General features: G+C 36.9%; 1 protein-coding gene and 1 long non-coding RNA gene across 4 annotated transcripts in view; one reads left to right on the forward strand and one right to left on the reverse strand.

The window, feature by feature from the left end:
* The window catches only part of dgat1b (diacylglycerol O-acyltransferase 1b), a 61,766-nt gene extending 61,259 nt beyond the window's left edge, over nt 1-507 (reverse strand). For 2 of the 3 annotated variants that reach the window (XM_087285597.1, XM_087285598.1), the window contains exon 1: nt 46-507. In XM_087285597.1, coding sequence (XP_087141723.1) covers nt 46-269 — 224 coding nt within the window. In that variant the 5' untranslated portion in view covers nt 270-507. 3 annotated transcript variants of the gene reach the window in all.
* Nucleotides 1-16,598, forward strand: part of LOC141378225 (uncharacterized) — a 42,061-nt gene that overhangs the window by 1,738 nt on the left and 23,725 nt on the right. The gene's annotated exons all lie outside the window — the stretch shown is intronic.

Here is a 16,598-nt window from a genome sequence, read left to right on the forward strand (position 1 = left end):
ACCTGCGTTTTAGCATGACGTCTCGGCGTAGACTACCTCTCTTACCTCATTCTGTCGTAGCGGTCGCATTTTCTCTTGTTTTCTTCGTTGAGCTGCAAGTTTTTCGCCAGAGACTCCCGCGCCTTGTGTCCGCTTTTGAGACCACTGTCAGCGGCTGCTGCTGTCGCGCTCGCGCCGTTTCGCAGCTTCACAGACTCGCTCCTGGTACTCGTGATGGTCGCGCGCCGCCGATTTCGGGTGACGGGCCCGAAATCATCCTTGTCAATCATGATTCCAGCAAATTTACAGCAAGCCTTGAGCAAACAAATTAAATAAACCGAGTCCAGGCAGGAGTCTCATTTGGCTCAGCGACCGGAAAAACAAGCTTTTGCTAAAAGCCCCAGTTTTGCAAGTTCTTAGGGTGTCGCAAGATTTGTAATAATGCGGTGACTCAAATGAATGTGCGTGGACTTTAGCACGCTTGTTAAAAACACGAATATCGGGCAAGGTTACGACTTTCCCCCGGATATAGTTCCGCGTTCATTCTTTCATGTAAAACGACTCGCCTAAACCAATAGGAGTCAGTACATAGTGTAACTCTAAACCGTCTGTCTGTTTTAAAACACGACGTTTATAAATAATATGACGAATACGTTCATAAATTACTGTGCTGCCTGAAACATATGGATATAATCCCATTCAGTTCAACTGGATTTATGAAATGTATTATTTTGTTCTGTCCACAGCAAGAAAGAACCACAAGGGCTTTCATATTTTGGTTCACTAAACCCTAAAACGTTCACATAATATATTTCTTTCATAGTGCAAAAACACTTTTATAATCTTAAGAAGATTTTTGCAGTTTTTTCACCTTTTGTGAATGAAAAGAGGTTTCAATGATGTTAATCATTCTTAGTTAAGGGTCTTCATTTATGATATAAGCACATAATGGACCCACATTTCTTGGTTTCTCTGTAGCAGAAGTCATCATAGCTAGGTTAATCTAGAGCACAGACAGTGAATGGGAGAGTACTACAAATACTTTTTTTACAATGCCATTTGAACAGCAACATGGTGGCTCAGTGGTTAGCACTGTCACCTCACAGCAAGAAGGTCACTGGTTTGAGCCCAGACTAAGTCAGTTGGCGTTTCTGTGTGGAGTGTTTTGGTGTGGGTTTCCTCCTCAGTCCAAAGACATGCGCTATACATTAATTGGTTAAGCTAAATTGTCAGTAGTGTATGGGTGTTTCCCAGTGCTAGGTTGCAGCTGGAAGGGCATAAGCTGTGTAAAAATTATGCTGGATAAGTTAGTGGTTCATTCCGCGACCCCTAATGAAAGAAGAGAATAAGCGAAAGGAAAATGAATGAATGACATTGCCATTTGGTTAAATAATAAAACAAAAATTCCATTATGGTGTTATCAAGACTTTCAGAAAAAGGAAAAAAAAAATCTATGAGACTGATAATGACAGCCAGAAGACAGAATAACATAAAAATGTACTGTCCTTCCCATAGACACAGCATTAGAAACACACCAGCGGTAATGGATTTTTTGTAATTTAACGCAAATATACATATTTTACACATAAATGTACATACAGTTAAAAAAAAATTAAAAAGCTTTCAAGGATTTAAGATAAAGATGACAGTTGAACTTGTCATAACAGTCTTGTGAAAAGAGTCTATCCAAAGTTTCCAAATTGTCAAGTTTTTATGTTGCTGTTCCAGCTTCAATGTTTCTAAAACAGAAGCCATTATAACTCATTGACAATGGTTAGGAGGACTAAAACTCACATTTTTATAGAAAAGATGCATGTTGTTGCAGCATTGCTTTATGACTGATAGGACATTGTGTGAGACTGGAATTCAGTTTGGCATTTCATTGTTTCAAATAAGATAAGAAGGCATAATTCATTCATTCATTCATTCATTCATTCATTCATTCATTCATTCAATCATTCAATCATTTTATTTTCAGCTTAATCCCTTTATTAATCAGGGTGGAATGAACCGACATCTTATCCAGCATATATTTACGCAGCGGATGCCCTTCCAGCCGCAACCCAACACTGGGAAACACCCAAACATTCTTGCATTCACACACACACACACACACACAAACACACACACACACACACAAACACACACACACACACACAAACACACACACACACACACACACACACACACACACACACACACACACACACACACACACACACACACACACACTAAAGCTAATTTAGCTTATTCAATTCACCTATACCATATCTTTGGACTGTGGGGGAAATGGGAGCACCTGAAGCACCAACCTTCTTGCTGTGAGGCATTTTTGCTACCCACTGTGACCCCATATGAAATAATAATACAAATAAAATATTTTAAATAAAATCTTCCAGGTTTAAAAAGAATGGGGATATTGAAACTTAGAATACAGCTTTTTTTTATAAGGGTTAGTTAATACCAGTTTAATGATATATACCTTTGGTATACTGAAAACCACAGTAACTTTCTTCTTCAGACGAAGTTAAGGATTTGATGTGATTCCAAAATATTTAATTCCCAGTTTATACTAGCAGTCACCAAAACAGGTGCATATAAGCTGGGAAATGTGCAGTGTGCAGGCAGGCGTTATCTGTCGTCTGAAGTTTCTGACTTCAAACAGCTTCACTAAGATGCTCAGTGCTCATCGAGGCAGAACATTTCACCTTCCCTCTTATCAAAGTTGCAAAGTAAACTACAAGAAAACATTCTGCAGCAAAACGGAGTGCAAGCATGAACCTGAGAAAGACATTTTGGATGCTGTGTCCAAAGCAGTGCAGCGAAAACTGTTGCATTGCGTGCCACCATCCAATGGTTGGTGTGTGAAAGTCGGTTATTTTTTGATTCCACTCCATCTAAAATTTAAAGGGGAAAAAGGTGTTAATTAATAATTGATCCTTCCATGTCAGTAGCATTGATGTACTTAAATTCATGCTCAAAATGTGACGTTAGATTTCATTTGACTGCGTTTGTTCCCTTAGTAAAGATACTGCCGCTTGTTTCACTTGGCTGCGAGCCTCTGGATGAAATAAAGGCCCGAGAAAGATTAATTCTACACATTTCCGTGACAGGTTGATTGTATTTTATGCCTGGCCGCATGACTTGTGACCCTCTCTTCTGTCAGGGCTGTCAGAACAAGCTGGCATTGGCGTTTGGTTGCGCGGGCCTGAGGTGAGGAGGTATGTGCCCGTCTGCGAGCGTGTCCTTGGTTTTGTAATGAAGTTGTGAGGCTGAAATCACTCACTACTGCGTGGCGCAGTGGCACGTCATGTTTTATCACAGGGATGCCACATTTACTCAGTCATTAGGGACCGAAAGCTAGTTTATCTCAGTTGCGATCCAGGCAGACTGATAGACACTTCAGGGGTGGCACGCGTGTCAGCACTTTTGCAGTTCAGTCAAGGACTTGACTCCCGATATCGCTGTCATTCTCTATACGTCTCTGTCTTCCTCATGCTTGCTCACTCGCACGCATCATTTCACACTCAGGTGGATTCTTTAAAGTAATGTCTGCCACAGTGACATCACTGAATGACAAAGGACAAATTATGAGATTAACAAGTCATTATGCTGCCCAGAAAAGATGAATGACGGCTGGGTTCAGATGCGCTCAGAGAAAAATGTTATTGCGCAGTTCTTGGTTTGATTTATGAGAAATATAATTATTAGCGTTGTTTCAGATGTTTTCTTTAAATGTTTTTTTAACCTATGGGTTGTAGTAGTAGTAAACATCATTGCCCTTGAGAGGAAATTTGTTATGGGCATCACCATATTGCTGCAGACATTCCATAAAACAAACCATAAAAACAATACAGTAGTTACAAAATTACAATGCTAATTAAGATAAATTCTCAGAGTATGTGTTGTTAAAGTGAGTTGACATAATTGACGGTTTAACTTTAGTTTAGCATTCTATATATCACAGACCATTTTTTACTGTTGACATGAATGGTAACATAAGGGCCGCGACACGGCACGCACATGACAGTTGAAAGTATTGCACACCAGAGGCGCACATTCGCATGATATTTAAAATGAAACTATTCAGATGGCACTCTGTGGTGCGACAGAAATATGAACCGTGACCTGAGTTATGGCTGGGTGCCGCAGACAGCCACCGACTTGCGGCACCAGTGTGTGTACCCTGGTAGAAACCTATGTTTAGAGTTCTGAAATGCATGGCACTGCATAGCACTAGGCGGCACAGCGCTGAGCGGCGCTTCTGGTGTGTGACCCTCCTTTCACACTAGCACTTTTGGTCCGCACCTGGGTTCATTTGACGTCAGAGTACGGTACATTTAGCTAGTTCGAATGTGTCTTCTGAACTGGGGTGCACAATAGTGAACTGTAACTGAGTCCGTCTGAAAGAGGTGGTCTGGGGTACAGTTAATGCGAACGCTAGTCCGATTCACTTCTAGAAAGAATGCAATCGTACCAAATAACGGAAGTGAACCGCCAACTGTACAACAAACTATTGTTTTCATAACGTTCATTCTTGTGTGTTTGTATGTGTGTCACGTATTGTACCTTGGTGACAAGCGGGACTGACTTTTTCTCCTCCAAAAAAAGCTTCTGCAGACATCACATTATGTGCTAAATTATTATATTTTTGTGGCAGATGGACGTAAATTGCTTTCTGCATATCCAAAACCAAAAGATTCAGTAAAAGCAGAATGACCGTGACGTGCGTACGTCTTTCCATATTGGTGCATTTGTGTCCGACACCTAGCGACTGCCGTATACTCAACAGCAGCTCAATGATGCAAGCATTCCGGGGTTCAGAAGGGGTAAAGACAGTGTCACAAACCAACCGAGAAGGTGGCAAGGGGGGACAATTGAACTTTAGTACGGTCCAGGCAACTGCAGAATGGCCAGAAGAATTACCATTTAACATTAGCTCAGTCAATGCTACATTCTCCAAACCTTTTTTAAATGATCAATGCACACTTTCCCATAATGCAATAAACAATTTATATGCCTAAAAATACATTTAAATATAAACCTAGATTTTTATGAAGACTAATGAACACTGTTATTGTTAAGAAGGACACTCTTAGTTTCAAGCTATTAACACTGAATTTGTAGTTTTAGCATATTTACTCCGTACAAATATGTAGGGGGAGTGAAAAACAGCGTTAGCAGTAGCAGTGTTTTTTTAACGCTATGCAAGTGTAAAAATAAAACTCAATTTCAGTTGTAAATTTTTCTCTATTTAGTGTGGACCTATAAACACTTAATTAGTGTTAATTTTCACACTTTGAGAGTGAAATTAACACTTCACTCGTACTTATAGATCTCTGACTGAGTAATAGAATGGTCATGTACAACTTTTGACAATGGTCACCTATACACATTTGAAATTTGAAATCTTACTTTTGACAGCAGACTCAAAGTGTTAAAAAAAAAAAATAGGGCATCGTAAAATTGAAGTTAGATTAAAAATGGCAATAGGCTCCAATGACTTTCAAAAAACATATTTTTTTCATGTTTATGTGAACTGTCCCTCAGTTTGAATCACGGGAGAATGTTTTGTCTTTCTGAGCTCATTCCAACCCAAGTGTCTGGTTGTGAAAACATACGCACACACACATTCATACACAAACTCTCTCAGGCATACTTTGTCTTTCTTCAGCGCTCACGGTGTATGCTCTGTTGATGTTTGTTTAATTAAAAACTGATAATTGCGTTGTCACAGTTTGTGTTTTGTTCAGAGGAGATGAGATGGACAGGTCTCTAGGCAGAGAAAGCTTGCATGTTGCCTCATGAATAGTAATACGCATTCTGTTTATTCAACTACAACACACCTGTGGATCGGCTCTTTCCACCTGAGGCCCTCAGCGCCACTTAACTTCCAGAGTATGAGAAAATGCTGACCCACAGAATCTTTTTTCATGCTGGTAATTACAGCTTATTTGTTTTCTTTAGAGCTTAAGATTAGAGAGTTTCATATTTAATCAGTTACTTAATGTTTTTTTTTTTATCATTTTAGGAATTAAATTAAATCTGTATAAATATATAATGTATACTGTATATATGAGCAATAACACACGAGTAGCAGTGCGATAGGGCTGTATATTGACACTGGTGGCAAGCGTGCCTTAGAGTCCCACTAGTGAGGATATACGGCCATATTGCACTGCTATGAGTGTGATATTGCATTTATATCAAAGTTTTATGGCATAATCGTGTATATAAAGAAGAAAATCAAACACGGAGAGTCTAAAAACCCTTTTGTGCGAGAAACTACTTTTTTTCTGCCATTTATTCGCATTTGCAGCTGATGTCAGAAACAGCTGAACTACTTCACAAATGTCATTTTAGAGCTAGTATTTGAATGATTCTTTAGCGTAATATCTAAAGTGATGACAAAACAGATGATTTTGCTGACATTTTAAGATTATAAGGCTGAACAACATGAAATGCCATCTTGTGGATGGACAATGTCAAACGTCTTTGCGCTGCTACAAAACAACTACATTCTTGCCTCAAAAGTACATTGTGTTGTCCAACAGCTGCAATATTTGTCAAACTGTAGTCCTCTGCTTGCCACTCGTGTGTATATACATGTATATACATATACAGGGCTTTACATTAACACCCGCCAACCCAGAAGAAAGCAAGTGAATACCGAATGAGAGGATGATGATCACTCGCGCTAACAGCTGACACAGGCCCGGATTGGCTAATCAGGAGGACCAGGAGAATTCCCGGTGGGCCGGTCTGTTTTTTTGGCCGTGAGGGCCGGTGTCCCTAGCTCCAGAATCTGTTGCTCTCAGCAGTCTCACTTTTTAAAAATAATTTATTTATTTACTTGACCACAGCCTCCTTATTCATTATTTTACCGCAGCTCAGCTCTTTTTATATATTTTCTAGTAGCCTCGTGAGCAAGATGCAGCCTGCAGGTTAATGATGATATAACTAGATAAGTCACCATTCAATATACAGCTGTTGTGGTACAGTGGTTAGCATGTTGGGTTATGATGTGGCCAACCTGGGTTTGGTCCTTTTTGGGTAACATTTTATTTTTTCATTTTTATTGTTAAGATATATAATACTTTAAGGGTTGTTAAACATTTGAAGTTCTAAAACAGCTGTTTTCTCAAAAAAAGAAGTGATAGTGTAATTAGAAACTGAATTGGAAATGACCTTATTTTAATATAGTCAGTGGTGAACTGAGGTGGGCCAGTCTAAGGCTTGAAACTCCAGGGCTGAAAAAGAGTCCCACTCCAGCCCTGAGCTGATGTGATGCGTGCAACTTCTTAAAATGTGTGTACGCGACTGCTTAAAAACACGTGTGCGCTCCCGTTTCCTTTCGTGAAGTCTTTTTTTTTTTTTTTTTAACAATATTGCTTTAATGGGAGATCAACTCTCCATTTATGTGCAGTTAACTGGTGATCCGAGAGACCTTCAGCCAGGACAGATTACTGTGCATATTTTTGATACATGACAATAATTATTTTTTAGAAGTCAATTGCTTTTATTTATTTTTAAGAAATGTTTTGTTAAATAAAATGTATAGTATACAGCTTGGTTTGATTTAAAAATTTGGTGTGGTCAGAGATAAATTTGGTAAATCCTTATTTTTGAGCTCTGAAAAGTCATGTGAAATAAAAACTAATTGCAAGATAACACTATGAAACCATATTCTATTTGCTCATGGACCATTATCATCATTTAAACAGTGTGTAAATTCACTAATGTTGATCCTGGACCATCACCATTTAAATACAGTGTGAATTAACAGAGCCAATGGTGTAGTGGTTAGTGTGTTGACATATGGCACTATGGTGTTCGTTGTGACCTGAGTTCAATTACAACCTTGAAGTCTTATGCTGATCCTTCTAATCTTCCTGCTCCTCATGCTTTGCTCTCTTTACTGTTCTATAAATAAAACATGATTACATCAAAATATTAGTTAAAATATATCAAACAGTGTAAAATCTCTATTGTTAATATTAAACCATCATCACTTCAATACAATGTAAATTCACTGATGTTGATCCTGGACCATTATCATCATTTAAATACAGAGTAAATTCACTAGAGTTGATCCTGGGCCATCATCGATTAAATGCAGTCTAAATTCACTAATGTCGACCATGGAACATCATCATCATTTAAATACAGTGTAAATTCACTAATGTTGATCCTGTACCATAATAATTTAAATACAATGTAAATCACAGAGCCAATAGTGTGGTTAGTGTAATGACCCATGGAACTGTGGTGTTCATTGTGACCCGAGTTCGATTCCCACCTTAAAGTTATTTGCTAATCCTTCAAATCTCATGCTTTGCTTTCTCTACTGTCCTAAAAATTAAACCTTACTACCTCAAAATATTAGTTAAAAATAATTTAAACACAGTGTAAATTTACTAATGTTGATCCAAGACCAACATGATTTAAATACAGCTTAAATTAACTTTTGTTGATCCTGGACCATCATCATTTACATACAGTGTAAATTCTATTGTTGATTGTGGACCATCATCATCATTTAAATAGTGTGTAAATTCACTTTTGTTGATCCTGGACCATCATTGATTAAACGCAGTGTAATATCAATAATGTAGATCCTGGACCACCATCATCATTTAAATATAGTGTAAATTCACTGTTGTTAATCCTGGACCATCATCATCATTTAAATACAGTGTAATTTCACTATTGTTGATCCTGACCCATTATCATCATTTAAATATATTGAAAATCACAGAGCCAATGGTGCAGTGGTTAGTGTGTTCACCCATGGCACTGAAGCGTTCATTGCGACCCGAGGTCAGTTCCCACATTGAAGTCCTATGCTGATCATTCCAATCTCTCTGCTCCTCATGCTTTGCTCTCTCTGCTCTCCTAAAAATTAATTGTGACATCCTCAAAATATTAGCTAAAAAAAATAAAACAATGCAAGTTCTCTATTGTTGATCCTGCACCATCATCATTTAAATACTGTGTAAATTCACTGTTGTTGATCCTGGACCATCATCGATTAAATGCAGTGTAAATTCATTATTGTTGATCCTGGACCATCATCATCATTTAAATTCAGTGTAAATTCACTATTGTTGATCCTGGACCATCGTCATCATTTAAATATAGTGTAAATTCACTATTGTTAATCCTGGACCATCATCATTTAAATATAGTGTAAACTCACTATTGTTGATCCTGGACCATCATCATTTAAATACAGTGTAAATTCACTAATGTTGATCCTGGACCATCATCATTTTAATACAGTGTAAATACTATTGTTGATCCTGGACCATCATCATCATTTAAATAGTGTGTAAATTCACTTTTGTTGATCCTGGACCATCATCATCATTTAAATAGTGTGTCAATTCACTTTTGTTGATCCTGGACCATCATCATCATTTAAATACAGTGTGAATTCACTGTTGTTGATCCTGGACCATCATCATTTAAAGAGAGTGTAAATTCACTATTGTTGATCCTGGACCATCATCATTTAAATAAGCTTCAATTCTCTAATGTTGATCCTGGACCATCATCATTTAAATACAATTTAAATCACAGAGCCAATGGTGTAGTGGTTAGTGTAATGACCCATGGCACTGTGATGTTCATTGTGACCTGGGTTTGATTCCTACCTTAAAGTTGAATGCTGATCCTTCAAATCTTTCTGCTTCTCATGCCTTGCTTTCTCTACTGTCCTTTAAATTAAACCTTACTACCTCAAAATATTAGTTAAAATAAAAGACCATTTATCATTTAAACACATTGTAAATTCACTAATATTGATCTTAGAACATCATCATCTAAATACAGTGTAAATTCACTATTGTTGATCCTGGACCATAATCATCAATTAGTGTAAATTCACTGTTGTTGATCCTGGACCATCATCATCATTTAAATACAGTGTCAAAACGCAGATCCAATGGTGTAGTGGTTAGTGTAATAACCCTTTGCGCTGTGGTATTCATTGTGACCCGAGTTCGAATCCCACCTTAAAGTCCTATGCTTATCCTTTAAATCTCTCTACTTCACATGCTTTGCTCTCTCTACTGTCCTATAGATTAAACATGACAACCTCAAAATATTAGTTAAGATAAACGAAGCAGTGAAAATTCTCTATTGTTGATCCTAGTTGATCATCATTTAAATACAGTGTAAATTCACTATTGTTGATCCTGGACCATCATCATCATATAAATACAATGTAGATTCATTATTGTTGATCTTGGACCATCATCATCATATAAATACAGTATTAATACACTATTGTTGATCCTGGATCACCATCAATTAATTACAGTGTAAATTAACAATTGTTGATCCTGGACCATCATCATTTAAATAGTGTGTAAATTCACTAATGTTGATCCTGGACCATCATCATCATTTAAATAGTGTGTAAATTCACTAATGTTGATCCTGGACAATCATCATCATTTAAATGCAGTGTAAATTCACTATTGTTGATCCTGGACCACCATCATTTCATTACAGTGTAAATTCCCTATTGTTGATCCTGGACCATCATCAATTAAATGTTGATCCTGGACCATCATCATCATTTAAATACAGTGTAAATTCACTAATGTTGATCCTGGACTACCATCATTTTATTACAGTGTAAATTCCCTATTGTTGATCCTGGACCATCATCAATTAAATGTTGATATTGGACCATCATCATCATTTAAATACAGTGTAAATTCACTAATGTTGTTCCTGGACCACCATCATTTAAATACGTTGTAAATTCACTTTTCTTGATTGTGGACCATAATCATTTAAATCCAGTTTAAATCACAGAGCAAATGGTGTAGTGGTTAGTATAGTGACCCATGGCACTGTGGTGTTCATTGTGACCTGAGTTCGATTCCCACCTTAAAGTCCTACGCTGATCCTTTTAATTTCTCTGCTCCTCATGGTTTGCTCTCTCGTCCTATAAATTAAACATGAAAACCTCAAAATATTAGTTGAAATAAACAAAAGATTGTAAATTCTCTATTGTTGATCCTGCACCATCATCATTTAAATACAGTGTAAATTCACTATTGTTGATCGTGGACCATCATCGATTAAATGCAGTTTAAAATCACTAATGTTGACCCTGGACCATCATCATCATTTAAATACAGTGTAAATTCACTATTGTTGATCATGGACCATCATCATAATTTAAATACAGTGTAAATTCACTATTGTTGATGCTGGAACATCATCATTTAAATACAGTGTAAACTCACTATTGTTGATCCTGGACCATCATCGATTAAATGCAGTGTAAATTCACTAATGTTGACCCTGGACCATCATCATCATTTAAATACAGTGTAAATTCACTATTGTTGATCCTGGACCATCATCAGCTCATTGAGCAAACTCATACCCGACACACAAAAAGTTAAATGAATGAGGAGGCATGTGGACAAGTAATTTTAGCATGTCAAATTTATGCATATAAAATATATTTTCACAACAACAAAATGATGGCTAGTGAGGATGCAGAGTGGTTAGTAACGTTGGAAAACTACTAGCCACAGTAGCCGCCGATGATTAAAAAAAGTTAATGTAAAGCTATATATTTTTATATTTTAAGCTATATACATTTTCCACTACATATATATATATATATATATATATATATATATATATATATATATATATATATATATATATATATATATATATATATATATATATATAGTGAAAAATGTATTAACTGTAAATAAGAATACATAATGTGAAATTGTACTTTGAGTGAGTGGGGGAGGGTACACTTGATTAAAATATGCAGTGAAAGATGTGTTGAGATATGAGACTTATTTGAAAATAATAATATGTTTGAACAAAGTCACTCAATTTGGCATATACGCATTGACATACACACAATAACAGTGCTAAGATTGGTTGGATCACCTGTCAGTCTCTACACAGATCTCCAACTCTGCAAAGGTTAAACTGAGTTAACCATCCATTAACCTGAATTAATCTTTGATATGATTCAAAATGAATTTGAATTTAAATAAATCGTTTGAATAAATCATTTACTCAACTCAAACATTAAAACACTTTCTATAACCTTCAAGAGGTAAATATTTAAATATTTGGTCCCACTTTATATTGTCGCTTATACCTGTGAACTTACATGGTAACTAGATGTGTAAAGTGTATGTACACACTGGTACATAGTTTTTACTTGTGTAATACTGGTGTAATTACACACATGTAACAACACACTGATTAATATGTTGAATAGTAACAACAGACAAAATATTTTAATTAAAGATATTTCATATTTACTTATTGTCATTATTGCAGCCATTTAACTTGGTGTATGTGACATTTTTCATTTTAAATGAACACAACAATACATGCAGTATTACTTTTTTATTTAATTGGTAACCCTGTACAAATTCAGCAGTGTTTTTCCTGGCAACTTTTCATAGATTATGCCAATATATAGATGCATTGACTGTTAACATGACATAGCATTTATAGATCTAAAAGCTTGCCTAATTAATCAAATAAGTAACTAAAACAAAAGCATATATGTTTTTCCTCATTAAAATGACATGTGTTGCTTTTTGTGTTATATTTAAGACAAAAACAGTAAGGTGATGCCAGTTTGAGTCAGGTATTCAACATTACCCAAACCTGCTCCACCTTTTCACTTCATCATTTCCTGTTCTCTGGTCCCACCTAAATAAATGAATAAAAAAGATAAAAAAACAAAAGCATCTTCTTCTGTGTCATCATGCACATCTGTCAAGATTTTTTGACATTGAACAGAAAATCGTACTCTGACAATCTGTTGCCCCAGTTAAAATTCTGAGTTATTGAGGTTAAGTCGGGGGAAATGAGCTTACCGAGTCTTCATATCCACATCGCGAATCCTTCCTTGTTTTCATATATACAACTTATGAAATCTGCGGTCTCTCAAATTACCCGTTAGATATACAGTAATTAATTCATTTTAAATGAAAATGTCATAATCAGCTCATTATTTCAGACAGATTCCATTCGTCTGTCATTTGTGCAACTTTAATGTCTAATGCAAATAAAGAGAAAGATGTAAGATTTTATGAACTCTTCAACAATATATTTCTTTGCCACCTCTCTTTCTGTCTGTCTATTTATGAGAGGTAATCTATAATGCATATGCCTTGGCTATGGCTGCATATTGTCTTACAAAGGCAGCTCAAAGTGCTCTGTTCAGCGGAAAGGCTAGCACATGCTGACAGATGCTGCAGGAGCAACACCCTCACGCACACACACACACAAACACACACACACACACACACACACACACCCACACACACACACACACACACACACACACACTGGAGGAGCGAGATAAAGATGCATTGCTCAACGGAGAGAAGGATTACACAGCTGAGCACGACTGATTCAGACAGAATCATTCAAAGCTCGGAGAAGCCATACAGATCTGCCTAGTCCAGTGGGGTACATACAGAGAATGGAAGAGACAGAGAGTAAAATGATACGGTTTTGTTCAAAAAAACAATGACACCATAAAGATGAATTTAGGATGTGTTCAACCAAAGGTCAGAGTCTGGCTGGCTTCATTAGCACCTGCTGGTAAAAATGGTAACTGCACACACTGCTGGATCGTAATATCTAATGTTTATATACGCAGTTCTCTAAAACAAAGTTCACTTAAAGGAACACTCCACATTTGTGTTTTTATGGAAATATGCTCATTTCACAACTCTCCTAAACAGTTGAGTTTTATTATATTCATACCATTTAGCTGATCTTCAGACTTAGCTTAGCTTAGCATAGATCATTGGATCGGATTAGACCATTAGCATCTCGGAACTACTCTCATAACCTGATGTTTATAAACAAATTTTGAAAGAAGCACAAGTGTATGAAACGTCTGGCCTTTCATTAGCAATCTAACATCCAATCAGCAATCAATCCAATTTGAAATAAAAATCCTGATAAATAACCAAATCAAACAACCTCAACCATCCTTGACTTCTCAGTATCTCTCCAACACCTAGTCTCCACTTTGCCTTCAGTTGAAAAGAATGGGGGAGTTTTCGCAGAACCAGGCTTGAGTTCTCGATTAAGAGGAGCGCGCCAAGCTTGAAAATCTTTCCAAGCTCAGAGCATTTCCCTGGGACAGCACACCAAATACACTTCTTTCAGTCAAGCATCCACTAAGTGAATGGCTGTTTCTCAATTCCAAGAACGCTGAAAACGGACTTGTGTTCTTGTGGAGACCGGTCTTGCCAGGTGTCCTTGGAAGAACGAACTCAGGAGACCGCAAGGGCAGAGCACGCGTCCTTTGAGAAATGGGATGCTGCGTTCTTCCTGATGATCACGTGACCTTCACACGTTTTAAATGGAAATTATTTAAACATTACAGCACTCATACAACAATTTATTGTTTTCCCCCTCTTCAAAATATATACTTTGCATAAAAACATTATAAATATACTCTGCACAATATAAATAAAACAAATTGTAATACGAATTTCAGCAAACAAACACCCTTAATGTGTTCATTCCTTTATTAAGATGTCCATGGTAATGTTTACTTTCACCGTTTCATTTAGGGAAAACTTAAATCTCTGAAATTTAATAAGAAATCTAAATAAAATGCTGTGCTTCCCACCTCTAGTCGCAATGACTTCTGGGACTTCCAGAGCAAGTTCGGCGCTCAAGTCTGCATCAGTGTGTCCTCGATATCAAGAACACATCCGGGAAGTTTCACGCATCCTCCGTACTTGCGGTCTTGAGTATTGGAACTGAACTTTGGCAGCTGATGATGACGTTGCACGAGAACACAAGGACGCGAGACCACTGAAGAACGCATATTGAGAAACAGCCAAAGTCTTGAAGTCATAATAATCAAGGAAGTTTGTTGCTGTACCATGGCTGCAGTATCATGGATGTACAATGTTTGTTGCTGTACCATGGCTGCAGCAGATGCAATTATATTACGCAGTTCCCAAAAAAAAAACTGTTCTGAATCATCTCTCACAAATGTCTCCATGGTTGCAACTTGCAAGGCATGTCTCCTGTGAAAGCCGGTGGTAGGTTATATTGATGGAAGGCTGATTTTCAGATGCTATATCAATAGTGTGGAAATGACTTGTAAGTGTGAAAATGACTACTAGAAATCACTTTTAAAACAAGCAGTATTCGGCTGGTGAAGTATGTACATGTGACCAAACTGAACAAGCAAAATCAGCATGAGGAACTTGTGCATACATTGACTGCATTGGGGAAGATAGTAGCAGTACTCTTTTGTTCCCCTGTTAGCAACATTTACAATAGTATGATATAATACATAATACAATATAATATAATGTAAAATAATATTGTAGTATTGTTTGTTGTTGTTTAGGGAAGTAGAAGAAGACAGGATCGGCGATTCAGGTAAATAAATATTTTTGTTTTAATTATTTTTAAACACAACACATGTAAAATAAATAGACTACAATAAATAGGTGTTATTTATTATTTCCGATTGGCCCGCTGATAATATAATCATATTATTATAATTATATAATATAATATAATATAATATAATAAAATATAATATAATATAATATAATATAATATAATATAATATAATATAATATAATATAATATAATATAATATAATTGTCAGGGTTCTGCCACTCTGGTCTTGTAAATTCTTGTTTTGGTGGCAGAACTCGGACACTACCCATGTCTGGTCCTGTTTCTGTCTCTGTGTGTGCGCGCACCGTCATGGGTGTACACAGAGTGTGAGCGCTCCTGCTTGATGGGGCCGCGCGCGCGCTCTGCGTCACTCAGACGCGTGCGCTCTTGTACTCGTGTTTGTGTTTTCGTCTATCAGCAGCGTGGTGTTTCATTCCCAGCGTCTCAGTCTTGTTGGTTTCGGTTTTGGTCGGCGCTGGGATGAAGCATGCACGCTGCGTGTGTGAGCGCATGGTGAGTGTTTTCATTCATCGTGTGCTCGTGTCTTGCGTCTTTTGTCAAAGCACGTGGCTCGGTGTTTACATTGTGGTCACGTGCTTTTGTCGTGTGCTTCAGTGTTGTGTTATGTGAGCACATGGCTTGTATTGTCTCTCTGTGTCATGCGCTCTCCCGTCTATTGTCTAGTCCCACCCTCCTTGTTAACCCATTATTAGTTAATTGTGTTCACCTGTGTGTCAATTTACTTTTTGCTTTATAATCCCCCTCATGTTTTCAGTCCTTTGCCAGTTCGTTGTCTACACTCCCCGTGTTCCTGCTCCAGTCTTGCCTTCTTGTCAGCCCAGCTAAGTTTGTGTGTTTTGTTAATGTTTTCCCCCTCGGGGTAGTTTTGTTTTGCCTTTTATTTTTATTTTATTATTAATAAATACCCATTGTTTCTTTGCACTTGAGTCCTCGCTCCTTTTCCCCACCACGACCGTGACAATAATATAATATAATTAGATTAATTTCAGCACTAATATTGCATAATAAAATATGTAATTAGCTATTAATTTTAAGTTAATTTAGCACAGAAATTGCACCTGTCCTCCCATCTCATTTCTCACATTTTTCACAATTTGGTCATTCAAGATTTGCACAGAAAAAAATTAATAAGAAAAAAA

The sequence above is a fragment of the Danio rerio genome, chromosome 16, assembly GCF_052040795.2.
Source record: "Danio rerio strain M-AB ecotype USA chromosome 16, GRCz13ab, whole genome shotgun sequence".
In the NCBI taxonomy this organism is placed as follows: Eukaryota; Metazoa; Chordata; class Actinopteri; order Cypriniformes; family Danionidae; genus Danio; species Danio rerio.